The sequence below is a fragment of the Prionailurus viverrinus genome, chromosome E2, assembly GCF_022837055.1.
Source record: "Prionailurus viverrinus isolate Anna chromosome E2, UM_Priviv_1.0, whole genome shotgun sequence".
NCBI classification, from domain to species: domain Eukaryota; kingdom Metazoa; phylum Chordata; class Mammalia; order Carnivora; family Felidae; genus Prionailurus; species Prionailurus viverrinus.
In genome coordinates, this window is record NC_062575.1 from 45,907,968 (window position 1) to 45,924,752 (window position 16,785).

Sequence of the window (16,785 nt, forward strand, 5' to 3'; positions counted from 1 at the left end):
TGGGTGGTTTAGTCTGGTTAAGCGTCCGACTCTTGATTTCGGCTCAGGTCATGATCTCACAACAGTGAGATAGAGCCCAGTGTGGAGCCTGCTTAAGATTCTCTGTTCCTGTCCCTCTGCCCCTCCCTGACTCTCTCTCAGACTCTCTCTCCCTCAAAAAACAAAACAAAAACAAACAAAAAAATCCCACAAATTTTGTGTCATTAAGTTTTATTCCTTTTCCTGTAAAAAAAAAAAAAAAAAAAAAAAAAAAAAAAAGATGGGTATCCCCATAGCCCTGGCAACAAGATTTAACATCTCCAAAGTTCTTGCTGGTACCACAGCACTTTCCTCTCCATTTTTAAGATACTTAATAGGACAAATGTTTTTTTAAAATGACAAAGTTTACAATAAAGGCATAAAGGCAATTGCATGTCACTTCTGTAGTATATATGATGCTGACAACTTTTTCTAAAAAATTATTTTTTCCTAAAGTTACACAAATATTAGGGATACCTGGGTGGCTCAGTCAGTCAAACGTGCGACTCTTGATTTTGGCTCAGGTCATGATCTCGTGGTTTGTGAGTTCAAGTCCCAAGTTGGGTTATGCACTGACAGCATGGATACTTCTTGGGATTCTCTTTCTCTCCCTCTTTCTCTGCTCTCCCCACCTCGTGCTCACTCTCTCTCTCTCTCTCAAAGTAAATAAACTTTAATTAATTGATTAGTTATATTTTTTTAATGCTTATTGTTTTAACGCCCAACCAACTGAGCCATCCAGGTGCCCCAATAAATAAACTTTAAAAAGATTACAGAACAGGGCGCCTGGGTGGCTCAGTTGGTTAAGCATCTGACTTCAACTCAGGTCACGATCTCGCAGTTTGTGGGTTCAAGCCCCGCGTCGGGCTCTGTGCTGACAGCTCAGAGCCTGGAGCCTGCTTCGGATTCTGTGTCTCCCTGTCTCTCTCTGCCCCTCCCCTGCTCATGCTCTGTCTCTTTCTGTCTCTCAAAAATAAATGTTAAAAAAATTTTTTTTTAAAGATTACACAATTTCTTTATCCATTCATCAGTTGATGGACATTTAGGCTCTTTCCACAATTTGGCTATTGTTGAGAGTGCTGCTATAAACATTGGGGTACAAGTGCCCCTATGCATCAGTACTTCTGTATCCCTTGGGTAAATTCCTAGCAGTGCTATTGCTGGGTCATAGGGTAGGTCTATTTTTAATTTTCTGAGGAACCTCCATACTGCTTTCCAGAGCGGCTGCACCAATTTGCATTCCCACCAACAATGGAATACTATGTGGCAATGAAAAGAATGAAATATGGCCTTTTGTAGCAACGTGGATGGAACTGGAGAGTGTGATGCTAAGTGAAATAAGCCATACAGAGAAAGACAGATACCATATGGTTTCACTCTTATGTGGATCTTGAGAAACTTAACAGAAACCCATGGGGGAGGGGAAGGAAAAAAAAAAAAAGAGGTTAGAGTGGGAGAGAGCCAAAGCCTAAGAGACTGTTAAAAACTGAGAACAAACTGAGGGTTGATGGGGGGTGGGAGGGAGGGGAGGGTGGGTGATGGGTATTGAGGAGGGCACCTTTTGGGATGAGCACTGGGTGTTGTATGGAAACCAATTTGACAATAAATTTCATACATTGAAAAAAAAATAAAGTGTAAATAGTTTAAAACTCAAAAAAAAAGGATTACACAAATATTAAATATTCCTTTAAGAACTTAGAGCATGACACACAACATTTTTTCATATTTCTTCTTGGCTATTTTATATCCTTACTTTTCAAATATATTCTAGACTCAGTTTGAATAGACTTGCCTTATTCTAAGAAAAATATTTAGAATCTTTACAAAGTCTAAAGATTAATTTAAAATTAAATTGGTTTAATAGTGATGGATCTTATCCAAAACATATGCTTTAAAAATGTATTGAAATCCTCTTTTAGGCCACATTAATATTTTAAGTTTTTTTCTCCCATATTTTTTTTCCTTATGGTTTTTTTTTCTACTTTTACTATCTTCCATTTTATTTATTTTTAGTTTATTTATTTTATTTATTGAGAGAGAGAGAGAGAGAGAGAGAGAGAGAGAGAGAGAATATCCCAAGCAGGATCCACACTGTCAGCATAGAGCCTGATGCAGAGCTCAGACTCACAAACTGTGAGATCATGACCTGAGCTGAAACCAAGTCAGATGCTTAACTGATTGAGCCACCTATGTGCCCCTCTTCCATTTTATTTTTGAGCTGGTTGTGATTTATATATAGAATGCTATTGGTTTTATATAAATTAATTTTGTGTCCATATGAGATTGAGTTCTATTATTTCTCTTCAGCTGCCCACGTCCATAACGGTATCATCTAGATATCATAATTTTGCACACACCTTCCCAATTTGTATCTCACATTTTTTTCTCTTTTTACATGACTAGGCATATAGAATTATAGTAAATAAATGTGGTAGCATGGGGGTTTATGGGTTTGAGCTGCGGATTGGGCTCTGTGCTGTCAGCATGGAGCCTGCTTCTGGTCCTCTGTCCCATCTCTGTTCGTCCCCGACTTGCTCTCTCTTTCAAAAATAAATAAAACATTAAAAACACTTAAAAAAAATAAAAAATAAATAAAATTCAAGTGGAACCACAGGGGTTCCAAAGTAGCTAAGAAATTTCTAAAAGACTATGAACAACATATGTGTGGTGTGTGGTGGGAGATGGGGAAATCCTTGCCTATGTAACAGGGTTATTTTAAAATTATGGTAATTAAAACAATGTAAACACACCCACACACAGAAGTATAGTACTGGTATAGATGTAGACAAATAGAATAAAGAAAGAGAATAAAGAGCCTAGAAACAATTAAGCATGTACACGATAAAGGTGGCATCACAAAGGAAATATCTATTTAACAATGGTGTTGGAACAACTGGTCTACATGCAAAAATGGTCTGTTTTCTTTTGAAAACAGACTATCTCTATAACCCAACATTATGAAAGCTATCTTAGAATGGGGTGCTTAGGTGGCTCAGTTGGTTGAGCATCCAACTCTTGATTTCATTTCAGGTCATGATCTTACAGTTCATGGGATTGAGCCCCATGTCGGGCTCTGTGCTGACAGCACAGAGCCTGCTTGGAATTCTCTCTCTCCCTCTTTCTCTCTCTGCCCCTCCCCTGCTTGCATGCACTGTCTCTCAAAATAAATAAACTTAAAGAAAAAAAAAAGCTATCTTAGAAAAGACCAACATTGGCAATTCATGAAAGAAAGGACTATTAAATACTGATGCTGTATATTGACTGAATTCTTATTGTATATGGCCCATATTTATAATATGCTAAATGTAACTATCCAAATTTAAAGTGTCTATACAACAAAAGATACAAAACAACATAAAAGTGATAGATTAGGCAAAGGTATCTATATAAATCTTAATGCTAAAACAGGCATTCTTAAAATTCCCTAAAATCAAGTAGAAAAAAGACTAATATAAAATGAACAAATAATATGAACAGTCAATTGCATTCCTTCATTCATGAGTGGGCTTCAATCTGTACAGTATCATGGTGTGGTCCTAGAGTCAGGTTGTATGGTTTGAATTCTGGCTTTAATATACACGTCATACGTGAAGTTATGCCAACTTCTTAAACTTTGTGCTTTACTTCCTTCCTTGGTAAAAACTAAAATAATAATATCTACTTTACAAGCTTCTGATAATGATTACATGAAATAAGCTATGTAAAGTTTATAGCATAATACACCTGGCACATAATAAAGCTATTGTCGTAGAAAAATTTTTCTAGCTGCTTTTCTAGCTGTAGTCTATTCACACATAAATAAAAATTGCCATGGACTAGATTTATATCTGTATCGTAGAATGAATTTGGGACTGCAAGCCCAGGAACAGAGGCAGTCTATTTCTATTTGATAGTCCAAAACATTTGGCTTTCACATCTGACAAGAGCTATTATGAATTTTTTGATAGCTACGAGTATCCCACTTGCAGACCACAACTGCTTGATCTCCAGATTTCTACTACATAGACAAAATGCATGTGTGAACTATTTGGAATCTTCTTATAAAAGATGGTCATTACCCACCAATTCAAAATACGCCTAAAAAATGTAACTGCAAATCTGAACAGTCTTTTTCTTTTTGACATTAATATTTTAAAATATTTACTGGCCACCTTCATTTCTTCCAACTGCCTCTTCATGTTCTTCATGATATTTTCTGTTTTCTTAATTATTGGTTTTTAAGAATTGTTAGTATATTTATGCAGCATTACAAAAGCTGTTCCCTTTTATAAAGGCAAAATAAGCTGTTTGCCTTATTACAGTGTTTAAGGGTTTTACCAAAGAGAAGGATTAATCGTATGAACCCAAACCAGGCATATTCTCTTTTATCTCATTGGTTTCATATGTCAAACTAAAAAGGCAATCAATGAACACAGCCAACATATCCCAAGGCCTTTTCAGGTGGGAAGGACTTCTACAGTTAACAATTATTAACAATACTTATCATTTATGGAGCACTTACTATATGCATTGAACCCTCCCAATATTCCTATGGGATAAGTATTATTATAATTCCCATTTATAAACAATTAAAGCCAAAGAGATTAAGAAACCTGCCCATAACATGCACTTAGTAAGTTGCTGGGCCAAGATTTGAACCTAAGTCTCCACAGGCCTAGGGAAGCACTCTGCCAACAGGAGAAATAACTGCATGAACCACATGATCACACATCCAAAAGAAGTGTGTTTGTGTGTCTCAGGATGGAAAGTATAAGCTGAGAAAAAGAGGTAGCGAAGTGGATAATATTTAAACCACAGAGGTGTAAGGGATTCTAGAATTGGAAACAAAAAGAATTAAGAGCAAAGGAGAACAAGTCATTTTGCAAGAAGACAAAGAATACTGCATCCTCTGAGTCAATAATAAAAAAAAAATGAGGAAAGCTATAGATAAGAGAACTAGATTTTTCCATAGAATGTTAGTATGTTTTAGCTCAATTTGTAATAATCTCAACTGAAGAAAATATATATGTAGGATCATTTTAAAGATGTGTTCTATTTACTCTTCCAGATAATTTTAGTTTTTAATCTTTGGCCAGGACAGACTTTGAAAATATCTAAGCTTAAAAGTATAAGAATGATGGTGCCAATGAAAAGCTTTCTCTTTCCTTCCTTAATAGCTTTTTCCTCATAAACAGTGCAAATTATGGAATAAACTTTGTGTCACAGTTTGCTTTTGTTTCTCCCACTCATATTCAAATTGAACTCAACTTTAATAACTTTGTATGGGCCGTATCCCAAATTTTACCTGGTTCTGATCTTCCATCTGTATTTTTCCTCACCTTAATTTTCATCAATTTAGTTTTTTCCAATATACTGGTATGTTAAGGTAACCCACTACTACTGCATTGTAAAATAATACAGGAAACAAATAAATGCTTAAAACGTACAAGAGACCTGGTCATATCGTCTTCTTCCTCCAAAAGGTCAGAGTCCTGAGAATGCCAAGCTGAGGGAAGAGAAATAAAGCAAATTTACTTCAGAGCTCCAGACAAAGGACTATATAAATCTTCAGTACCAGGTGGCTATAATATCATCTATAATGATCCTCAAAGCACTGAGAAATGTTAGTGACCACTAGGATATAGAGATGCTGAAATGTACATGAAAGACTAATGTAATCATACAGGGCCCAATGGGAATTTATGAAAGGCTAAGTACAGGGTGCCCAATGAATTTATTGACAATATAGCTTTTCCCTAGGAACCTGTTATTTTATTCTTACTAGGAAATTTATTTCAAGTACATACTAATACATACTACAAAGATTAAAAAATTATATAATTTATGAAGCACTGCAAAAAACGTGGGAAAACTTTCATCAGAGACAAGTTATAGGCATTGTGAAACATTCTTATGATGGAAAAAATAAAATGCGATCATGATTCTAATGATATTTTCAAACAATTTAATTTAAATTTTAATCTAAAAAACTCATAGAAGAGTGCATATTTGCATTTACTTCTGCCCTCTTCCAAACCCAACCATGATGAAAGTAAAGGAACAAAGGAAGCTGAATTTCACAAGGATAAAGAATACAGAGACTTCAGCAGATAAGAGATATCAACAAAATTTTGGAAGCTAGAGACAGATGACTGTTATCTAATTAACTAGAGAAAGCTGCAGCTTAAGTGAGGGTGGGGGAAGGGTGGGGAAACCACGGCAGAACCCTTGAAAGGCTTAGGAATGGGGCACTAGGTACCAGGAGTATGGGATGGGAACCAAATGCAGGGATGGGAACAGGAGCAATGTAGAGAAAATAAGGGAATTAAAGTGAAAGTTGTAATGTTGAAAGATGAGGTATCCTCCCTCTCCCCCCTCATCACTTCCTACCCTTATTTGCCTTCCCAAAGCATTTCTGGCTTATACTCCTCAAGCAAAATCTAGGACTTCTTGCTGGGAAGACTGACCAGCCCACCCCCCCACCCCAAAATAGATGCACATCCTGGCATCTGGTCAACCTTCAACCTCTAATAACACCATATTAGAAAGAAGGACTAGGAGAAGGTGAGTGGGGGAAGGGTAGGATGAGGAAGGCAAGAAAGAGGTTAGGTAGAAAACAGAGATAAATCCCTATCTCCATTGTCAAAAGTCACCAGGAAATATCTAAAACTGAGAAATCAAGCATGAGCTGTATGAGGATGTTATTCAGGAAAGTGGAACTGAACACCAAAATGTTCAAAATGGTTGCTTCTAGGGAGTGGGATCAAGGGATGAGAAAGGATAGAGTAGGAAATTTTGCTTATGGTTATATATTTGACAGCCCTTTACAAAAAAATCTAAATGTAAGAGAGATAGAAATTACATTTAAAATACTTATTTAAAAAAATCAAGTGAATAAATAAAAAACAAATGTCTACCCTGCACAGTCAATTATCACCAATATGAACTTTCTTGCTAGGAGTACTGAATTTCCTAACTCTTTTTACTCTTTCTGCCCCTCAGTGTACAGCCTTTTTCTCCTAAACTCTGCTCATCTCTGAACCACCTCACCTCTCCTTTCCATCATCTGGGTAAAACGCTCCACTGTCACACAGCTACTGCTGATGTCTCAAGGTTGAGAAGTCATTCAGGCTTTGCCCACTCAGGGCAGAAGGGTTAAAATAAGCTGCAGATCCAGCAATTCCAGGGTCCACTCTATCTCAGGACTCTCCAGCCTCCAGGAGAGGTCTCAGGTCAGAAGGTCTCCTTCCATGATGGATACCTGTCCTCCAGGCTTCCTTTTAGTTATATCACAGATCTGTCTTATCTTTGTGGAGGGAGGACCTGTGGGCTTATGATACAAATCCAATTTACTTGTTTTTTCTCACTAGATCCCTATGGTAACCAGCCTCCAAGATGGCTCCTAATGATCACTGCCTTATGGTATTCATGGTTTTTGTACACCCTTCCCATGCTGAATAGAGTCGATCTGTTTAACCAATAGGATGTTGCAGAAATGACAGTGTGTGACTTCCGAAATTAAGCAATATATGACATTGTGGTTTTTATATTGTACATTTTTGAACCATGCACTTTGAGAGAAGCCAGCCACCATTCCATGAAGACACTCAACCACCGATAGGGAGAGGCTCCTGCCCTCAGCTAACACTAGCTTGCCAGCCACCTAGGAGGCAAATCCTCCACCTCTAATCTAGTCTTCCAAAGACTGCAGCTTTGTCAACATCTTGACTGCGGCTTCATGAAATATCTGAGCCACAGTATACAGATAAGTTGTTCCTCATTCCCCACAGAAAGTGAGACAATAAATATTTCCTGTTGTTTAAGCCACTAAATTTTAAGGTAATTTGTTACACAATAGTAGATAACTAATACAGCCCCAAACAATTAACTTCCTTGCTTATAATTCACATTCATTGGAATCACTGACCAGAGAGGCTGGATCCAGAGACAGCAGAAATCTGGAGGAAAACCCAAAGACTTAGCAACCTAGGTTGAACCAAGTGCTCAGGAGAAACACCAAGACTATAGACAAACAAGGTAAACACTACAGTGATGTTCACATAGTGTCTGCTCTTCAAATATCTTCTGTGAACATAAAGGTGCAGACCCTGTGCAGAGACAAATACAAAGGTGAGTAAAAAAAGACAGCTTTGCAGCAACTCTAGATTCGGAGTAAAAGAGAGCTGCAGCTATTCCATTTCCCATTTATCTTCGCAACTGAGGTAAAAGAGTTGCAATTTAGAATTCCAATACTCTTCATCTGAAATGAGAATTATACTCACATCACAATGATATTGGATGGATAAAATGGCCAAGTTAAGAAATATTATCATCTGCTTTGAGCCTTTAGTAGGTAAAAATTAAAATAATAATATGCAAGAGAATAATCCTTGCACTGTATAACAGAACAAAATAAAACAGTAACGTTCAATTACAATAATTTTGAGATATCCTAATATCTAATATCCTAATATCCATCACACAATTTCTATTTTTTCCCCTATAGCAATTATCACTAACAAACTATATAATTTATCATACATATTGTCTGTGTACCCCCTCATATAAACTCCATGAAAACAGGGATTTATTTTATCTGTTTTTGCCATTGATGATAGGTGCTCAAAAAAATATGTTCATTAAAATGGTGTCAGGGCGGGGCGCCTGGGTGGCTCAGTCGGTTAAGCGTCCGACTTCAGCCCGGGTCACGATCTCGAGGTCCGTGAGTTCGAGCCTCGCGTCAGGCTCTGGGCTGATGGCTCAGAGCCTGGAGCCTGCTTCTGATTCTGTGTCTCCCTCTCTCTCTGCCCCTCCCCCGTTCATGCTCTGTCTCTCTCTGTCTCAAAAATAAATAAACGTGAAAAAAAAAATTAAAAAAAAATGGTGTCAGGGCACCTGGGTGGCCCAATCAGTTAAGCGTCCGACTTCAGCTCAGGTCATGATCTCACGGTTCATGGGTTTGAGCCCCGCATCAGGCTTTGTGCTGACAGCTCAGAGCCTGGAGCCTGCTTTGGTTTCTGTGTCTCCCTCTCTTCTCTTCTCCTCCCCTGCTTGCTCTCTCTCTAAAATAAATTTAAAAAACATTTAAAAAATTTTTAAATGGTGTAGCCACAGTGTGCCTGGGTGGCTCAGTTAGTTGAGCGGCTGACTTCAGCTCGTCATGATCTCACGGTTCATGGGTCCAAGCCCCGTATCAGGCTCTGTGCTGACAGCTCAGAGCCTGGAGCCTGCTTCAGATTCTATGTCTCCCTCTCTCTCTGCCACACTGTCTCTCCTCCCCTCCCAAAATAAACATTAAAAAAAATTTTTTTTAATGGTGTAGCTACTATGGAAAACAGTATGGCAGTCAAAAAATGAGGGCGCCTGGGTGGTGCAGTCGGTTAAGTGTCCGACTTTAGCCAGGTCACGATCTCGCGGTCCGTGAGTTCAAGCCCCGCGTCAGGCTCTGGGCTAATGGCTCAGAGCCTGGAGCCTGTTTCCGATTCTGGGTCTCCCTCTCTCTCTGCCCCTCCCCCGTTCATGCTCTGTCTCTCTCTGTCCCAAAAATAAATAAACGTTGAAAAAAAAATTAAAAAAAAAATGAAAAACAGAATTACCATATGATCCTAAAATTCCACTTCTGGGGATGTACCCAAAAAACCTGAAAGCAGGGACTTGTACACCCATGTTTACGGCAGCATTATCTGCAATAGTCAAAAGGTGGAAGCAACCAAAGAATGTGCTGACAGATGAATGGATAAACAAAATGTGGTGCATACATACAGTGGAATCTTAGCCTTAAGAAGGAAGGAAATTCTGATACATGCTTTAACATGGATGAATCTTGAGGACATTATGCTAAGTTAAACCAGTCACAAAAAGACAAATACTGTATGATCCAAACTATATAAGGTACTAAGTCAAATTCATATAGACAGAAAGTAGAATAGTCGCTCAGACTGGGGAATCCAAGGAATGGGGAATTATTGTTTAATGGGTATAAAGTCTTGCAAGATGAAGAGTTCTATGGATGGATGGATGGACGGATGGTGATAGTGTTATAGCAATATGAATGTAATGCCATTGAACTCAACATTTAAAAATGATTAAAATGTTAAATGTTTTTAGCTTTATTGAAGTATAATTAATACACAAAAAATTGCACACATTTAATATATACATCCTGGTGAGTTTGGACAAATGCATATATCCAGTACCAATTCCATAACCAAAGTACTAAACATATCTATTACCTCTAAAAATTTCGTGTTCTTTTGTGTTTTGTTTCTATAAGAATAATTAACATGAAATCTATACTTTTAACAAAGTTCATAATACTGCTTTGTTAGTATAGGTTCTATGTTGTACTGATCTCTAGAACTTATTCATCTGGCACAACAGAAACTTTATGCCCACAGAACAACAATTCTCCATTTCCCTCTACTCCCAAGCTCTGGCAACCATTTTTCTCTTCTCATGCTTCTTGAATCTGTTTTATATATGTCATACAAATGGAATTATGTAGTACTTGTCCTGCTACTGGCTTATTTCACATAGCGTAATTGTTCTCCAGGTTCATCCATGTGGTCACAAATGGCAGGTTTTCCTTCTTTGGATAATATTCCATTGTATATATATGCCACATTTTCTGTGCCTGTTTATCTGTCGATGAATGTTTCCCTATCTTGGCTACTGTAAATAATGCTGCAATTAAAATGGGGGTGCGGATATTAAGATGGTAAATTTTATGTTATGTGCTGTTATCTCTATTTTATCAAAATTTAAAAATATATATACACATATATATAAAAACACATATGTACACATTTTTATATATACATACACACACACACACATATATATATACACATAAATATGTATTTAACAAATGAACTCCACTAACTTGGGGCATTTAAAGTCAGAAGAAAATAATACATTAGACAAGAATAACATAGAAATGAGTGGGTAGTTTGGAGTTCAAGTGTTTGAAAATCTTAAGTTGGGATTTTGCTATGTGTGCGTATTAAAAATTCAAAGAAAAGAACAGAAACCAAAGCACTGAAGAGGGAAAGGGGAATAAGGTAAATGTGCACAATAAAAAAGTCGCAATAAGTAAAAAACAAATTTATATCAGCAATGCCAATAAATGCAAATGAATTAAACTCACCTATTAAAACAACATTCACACAGGATAAAAGAGTAAAAAGCCCAGCAATATACTCTTTACAAGAGATGTGAAGCATAAAAACATAAAAAGAAGGGGCTGGAAAATGAAATTCCTGGGTAATACAATAACAAAACCTGAAAAGGAATATTATCAGACAAGAGAACTTGGACTAAAAGGCATTCACCAGGATAAAGAGACATGTTTTGTAATGTGGTAGATTAGAATCTTGGTCTCAATTCTTCACACACTCCCTCCCCCCCCCCCCCCCCAATATTCACTCTTCACCATGTAACTTTGCCTTGTGCTCCCATTTTGGGTGTAACTGACATTAAGCTTAGCCATGTGGCTTGCTTTGACTAACATATTATTAGCATATTTAGGAGCAGAGGTTTTTAAGGGTGTTTGTATGATCTGTCTTGGGCTCTGGTGATTCATAATGAGGAGAACATGTCATGGTTAACCACTGTCCTTTTAGCCTGAGCAGCAGAAAGAACACATGTGGAGCAGATTTAAATCCATACTGCAGTCCAGCCAACCCCAGCCTAAGTAAACTCAACACAGAAAACCTGTGAACAGGTGACCATGAGAATAAATGCTTGCTGTAGTTCGTCACTGAGTTTAGGGGTAGTTTGTTAGGCAGCATTATTATCATAACAATAGCTAAATTATACATATGATAAGAAGCCATATGATGTTGAGATAATGAACCTGGAAAAGGTCGACAGGAAAACTGGAAAGCAGCAGAAAAGCGCCAAGAACTTCCAGGGAAAAAAAGACAGCAAAGGAGACTAAGGAGTGGCCAAGGAGGGCAGGGAGGACTGCTTAAAACCAAATACAAAAAAAATTTATACAGATTTTTTTCCCAAGCAGTTACCAACCATGACAAACGCTACACCGAAGTCAACTCAAATAAGACAAGAACCACTATACACATCACAAACACCTCACCATCGACCTTCTCCGAGAACCACACAAACACCCTACCGCCACACACAACCACAACACCACAATCATATATCCCATCACAATTACTCCATTACACTCACACGCAACCACGCCCCCTTACTATCACACACATCACCACAGTCACACACACACACACACACACACACACACACACACACACACTGACTCCCACCACAGTTTCTTGTTCCAATAACTCCAACCACCCGACAGGCGCGTACTTCCCAACCCCGGGCACTTTGCACCGCTGCCACTCCAGCCGCGCAGGGCCTCCTCAGAGGCCCCGCCCCGTGAGCAACGCAACTGAGCAGCCCAGACACCTCAAACCCCTCCCCCATGCCCCGCCGCGGGGACGCGGTAGCGTCACCTGCTGGAAACGCCCGAATGCGCATCCACAGCGCAGTGGGAGGCTGGGTGAAAGCGACCCACAAGAAAGGTCCAGGCCAGGCGCCGGCAAGGCTGAACCATCCCTTCGCGCCCGCCTCCCAACGGACGTTTCTGAGCACAACAACACCTCCCAGAAGGCTTCGCGGCCCGATTCAACTTCCGGCCAGAACGCAGTCTGAGTTTCCTGTGTGAGGGAGGGGCGCGGGCCAGGTGCGCGCTCGAGGGCCGGCTGGAGCCTGCCAAGCTACAGTGCCTCTCAACCCTGAGACTCGGCTAGACGCCGAGAATTGCAGTTACAGTCGTTTCGGGAGGGGCCAGGCAGGGCGCCGAGAGGAATTGGCTGTGGGTCCAGCTTTGGACCACATTTCCCAGAGGGCCGGGTGGCCGGTCGCTCTTCTCGCAGGAACTCGAACGTTTCGTCACGTCTGGCGGGACCGTTAGATCCATGAGGTGAGGGTCCGTGGGTCCCGCGGGAACAGGCTCGGCTATGCAGGTTGCAACCCCGGGAGACCCGAAAGGCCTAAGTTGAGGAGACCGGAGGCAGGTACGGAATTGGGTCTCTCTGTCTGTGCGAGCGGAGCTGCATGAAAAGGGGAGGTTGTGGGATCGTCTGTGAGATTGTGACACTGAGACCTGTGTGCAGATATCAGTTGTCTATCCTTGTGGGGTTGCTGCTGCGTGTGTCCCTATGGTGATGTATGACTGTGACCCTGCGACTGTACGAGAGTAACTGTTACGTGTTCAGTGATAGGAATGTGATTATAACTGTGTTACCCTGTGTGGCTCTGTGTGTGCGGCTGTGGGCTGCGTATCCCATTGATTTAAGTATGACCATGCCCAGTGTGTGGCGGCAGTGTGTCTGGTTATGGGGCTCCTTCCATGTGTAAGATTGTAACTCCAGAACTCTGTCCCCGGGGAACCTCTGTGAAGTTTAGTCAGATTATAGTCCCTTGACAGCAGTGACCTCAGCTTTTTCCTGACACACCGGGGTTGGGCAGGATGCCTTATTCTCCTCTGATCTCCATTCCCTGTGTTTTGGGTGCTGGGGCTGGGGCTTGGGCTGACCTCTGACCAGACTAGTTTGGGAAACAAGGAAAACCTGGTGTTTTACAATTTTTCCTCTCTCAGTTCTACCCTTATCCAGGTGCAGAAGAGAAGGAAAGAATGCAAAATGAACTTCTGCAAGCAATGTCCAAGGTGTGTTGAGGTTTCCTCTTTGCTTTCTTTCTTTTGAAAGTTAAATGTTTGATAAAGTTATGCCATTTGATTATAAATCGCTGTAATTTCCCTATTAGAGGAAAAGATAGTCCAGCCTGGTATTAAAGCCCAACAGCACCAAATACTTAATGTTCACTTATTTGGAAAATGGCTCTACTTGTGTTTGTTGTTTTCTTCTTTATAAATTCAATATTATGATTTTAAAATAAAAGCATGATTACTGTAGAGATTTTGAAAACAACAGAATTACCAAGAAAAAATAAAATGTAATCACTCAAATAACTAGTTAATATTTTGATGAATTTTTATTATTTTTACAAAATCAAATTATACTTCATTTACCATATTATGTCCTACATTTTCACTAAAAAGTGTCATTCTCCTGTGTTGTCAGATTGTCTTTGTGAATACTATTTTTCAATGATATTTATTTCTTTGTATGAATGAGTTCTGGTCCTTTTTTTTCAGATCAGTTACGTCAGACTTTGAAATCTTTAAATATTTACACATACACACACAGATTTGAAATTGGACTCCCATGATTAATAATGAGATGAAACACTGTTTCATATGTTTATTGGTTATTACGGTTTCTTGTTTTGTGACCTGCCTGATTAGAATCTTTTACCTATTTTTGCTCTTGGATTATCTCTTGTTGATTCATAGGAGTTCTTCATATAATGTGGATATGGGTCCTTCATTGATTATATTTTACTACTATTTAGATTGTTTTAACACTTCCTTTAAGGTGGTTTTATGAAAAGAAGTCCTAACTTTAACATAGTCAAATTTAACAATTTTTTTCTTTATGGTTGGTGCTTTTTGTATTTTAAGAAATCCTTTCTTGTCCCAAGGTTATGCGAATATTCTTTTATATTTATGCTTAAAGCTATAAGCTTTGCCTTTCTGGGGTGCCTGGCTGGCTTAGTCAGTGGGATGTGTGGCTCTCGATCTTGGGGCTGTGAGTTGGGTGTAAAATCTTTAAAAAAAAGTTTTGCCTCTCCTATTTATACATTTAATGCACCTCAGGCTTTTGTATATGGCATAAAGTGGAGCCTGTGGTTCTTTTCCCCCTTATGAATTCTTCTCTAGCTCTCTCAGTACCATATATTAGTCCATTATGTTCTCATTTCAGATATATCCAAATATATATAAATATCCAGTGTTCTTATGTACATGGGACATACACTGTTTGTCCTCCTTGTTCTTTTGCTCTATCACAATATCACAGTCTTAATTATTCTAGCTTTTCTCTCCTTTGAAGGTATTTTGGCTTTTCTTCCTCTGGCTGTTTTTAAGACTTTCTCCCAGTTTTTGGTTTTCTGTAATTTTAGTATAATGTGTCTAAATGTGCCTTTTAAAACTTGTATCTGCTTGGAATTTGTAGCATTTTTTGAATTTGTGAATAGGTGATTCTTACTAGTTTATTAAGAAAATTCTCAGCCACCTTCAAAGATTGCCCCTGCCTTATTATCTCTTTCTTCTCCCTTCTCAAGCTCTAATTAAACTTAGGTTGAAATTTCTTATCATTACCTTTTTTTTGTCTCTTAATCTCTTTCTGGTTTTGAGAGTTGTTACATATAGTTCAAATCAAAGCACTGTTAAGCAAAAAAACCTTGCCTGGTCTCAGGAGGGGTGGAGGGCATGTCAGATAGCTAGAGTTTTAGGATCCTTTCCCCAGCTGGTAGTAAAAATATGTTTATTCTGTTGTATTTTAACACTTCTAATCTTGGGGAACTCTATAAATCATAAGGCTATCCATTCACCTTATGATTCTCTTACGTGAAAATTAGGATGTACTGAAGTAGAGAACTCAGTATGTAGAGTTTTCTTGAAGTATAAATTTGGAACTAGGTGGGTCTACTCTCAATTTTTTAAATATGTGTGTTTGGTACAGAGGCAAAGGAAATCAGGTTAAGAATCCATTGCCCAAAATCTATTCAGTTTAAGACCTTTCTATCTGAGTTTCTTTAGAAGATGGCTGAGTATTTTCAATCCATTCTCCTGTGCCAAAACCCAGAATATCAGGTTACCCTCTCCCATCAGCCTCTAATTATGCTTGCTATAGTGAAGATTGTTGCCCATTATTAATGGGAATTGTTGCCCATTACTAATGGGAATAACTCTAGGGTGGTAGAATAATATAGAAAGATAATTTTTTTTTAAGATTTTATTTTTAAGTAATTTCTACACCCAATGTGGGGCTTGAACCTACAACCCCCAGATCAATAGTTGCATGCTGTACTGACTAAGCCAGACAGGCACCCTTATTTTTTTAACCTAATGTTTAATCAGGAAATATTTGAACTATTCCTAGTAAAATCAGAAAAAAGACAAGGATACACACCATCACCAGTGTTATTTAACGTTGTTCTCTTGTTATTAACCAAAGCACTTTAACAAGAGAAAAAAGTAGGTTAAAAATTAGAAAAGAGGATATAAGATTATCACTATGCAGATGATATGAATGTGTACCTGGAAAACCAAATCAGTTTATAACCATAACTTTGAAATAAGCAGGACTCCGTAGGAAGTAAGCAAAATAAATCTTTTTTCATAATTTCTACTCTCAACTGTCTCTGTGTGCTAATTTTTGTTGTTGTTGTTGCCCTGGTCAAAAACTTGTGCAGTCCCTATAATTGATTTGATCACTCCTTGGTATCCTTTACCAAGTTGTTTTTAGTGACAAGGTCAGTCTCACTTTGCTAATTACAATCTCCAGTTGAATGTAATAATATGTAAGTTTCATTTAAAGCCTTTTCTTTGAGTTCAGCCTTGCTGTAAGCTAGAAGCTTGCAGTGTGAAAAAGGGCATACGCTAAACTTCTTCGTTTCTTTAACCTAAATTTCTTTTCTCCCACCCAGTAGGCAGTTTCTGGCTCCTATGAGGTTGCAATGGGTAGGGAAGAGGAGGTAAGGAGAAAAGTCTTACTTGAGTGGTGCTATTGTTTTGATCTTGGTGTCTCTTCCTTTTATGGATGTTTAGCACTGACTCATTTTCTATGGGGTACTTTTGTGGGATTTTGGGAGAAATTCCTGCTGGAAATCTCTAATTGTACTTCCCTGTGATGTGGG

At 38.6% G+C, this 16,785-nt stretch overlaps 2 protein-coding genes across 13 annotated transcripts in view; one reads left to right on the top strand and one right to left on the bottom strand.

Moving 5' to 3' along the window:
* Nucleotides 1-12,590, bottom strand: part of LOC125152563 (uncharacterized) — an 80,301-nt gene extending 67,711 nt beyond the window's left edge. The window contains 2 exon segments of the mRNA XM_047834642.1: nucleotides 5,445-5,503; nucleotides 12,474-12,590. Coding sequence (XP_047690598.1) covers nucleotides 5,445-5,503; nucleotides 12,474-12,498 — 84 coding nt within the window. The 5' untranslated portion in view covers nucleotides 12,499-12,590.
* A 28-nt stretch (nucleotides 12,591-12,618) lies between these two features.
* The window catches only part of ZNF829 (zinc finger protein 829), a 26,897-nt gene continuing 22,730 nt past the window's right edge, over nucleotides 12,619-16,785 (top strand). For 6 of the 12 annotated variants that reach the window (XM_047836900.1, XM_047836898.1, XM_047836899.1 and 3 more), the window contains exons 1-2: nucleotides 12,619-13,037; nucleotides 13,622-13,690. Coding sequence is in view for 6 of the 12 variants with exons in the window: in XM_047836894.1 (XP_047692850.1) it covers nucleotides 13,658-13,690 (33 nt within the window). In the remaining 6 variants the exon portion in view is untranslated. Of the gene's footprint in view, nucleotides 13,038-13,147; nucleotides 13,377-13,621; nucleotides 13,691-16,785 lie in introns of those variants that run through there. The other 6 variants (XM_047836896.1, XM_047836903.1, XM_047836895.1 and 3 more) reach the window with 3 other exon arrangements.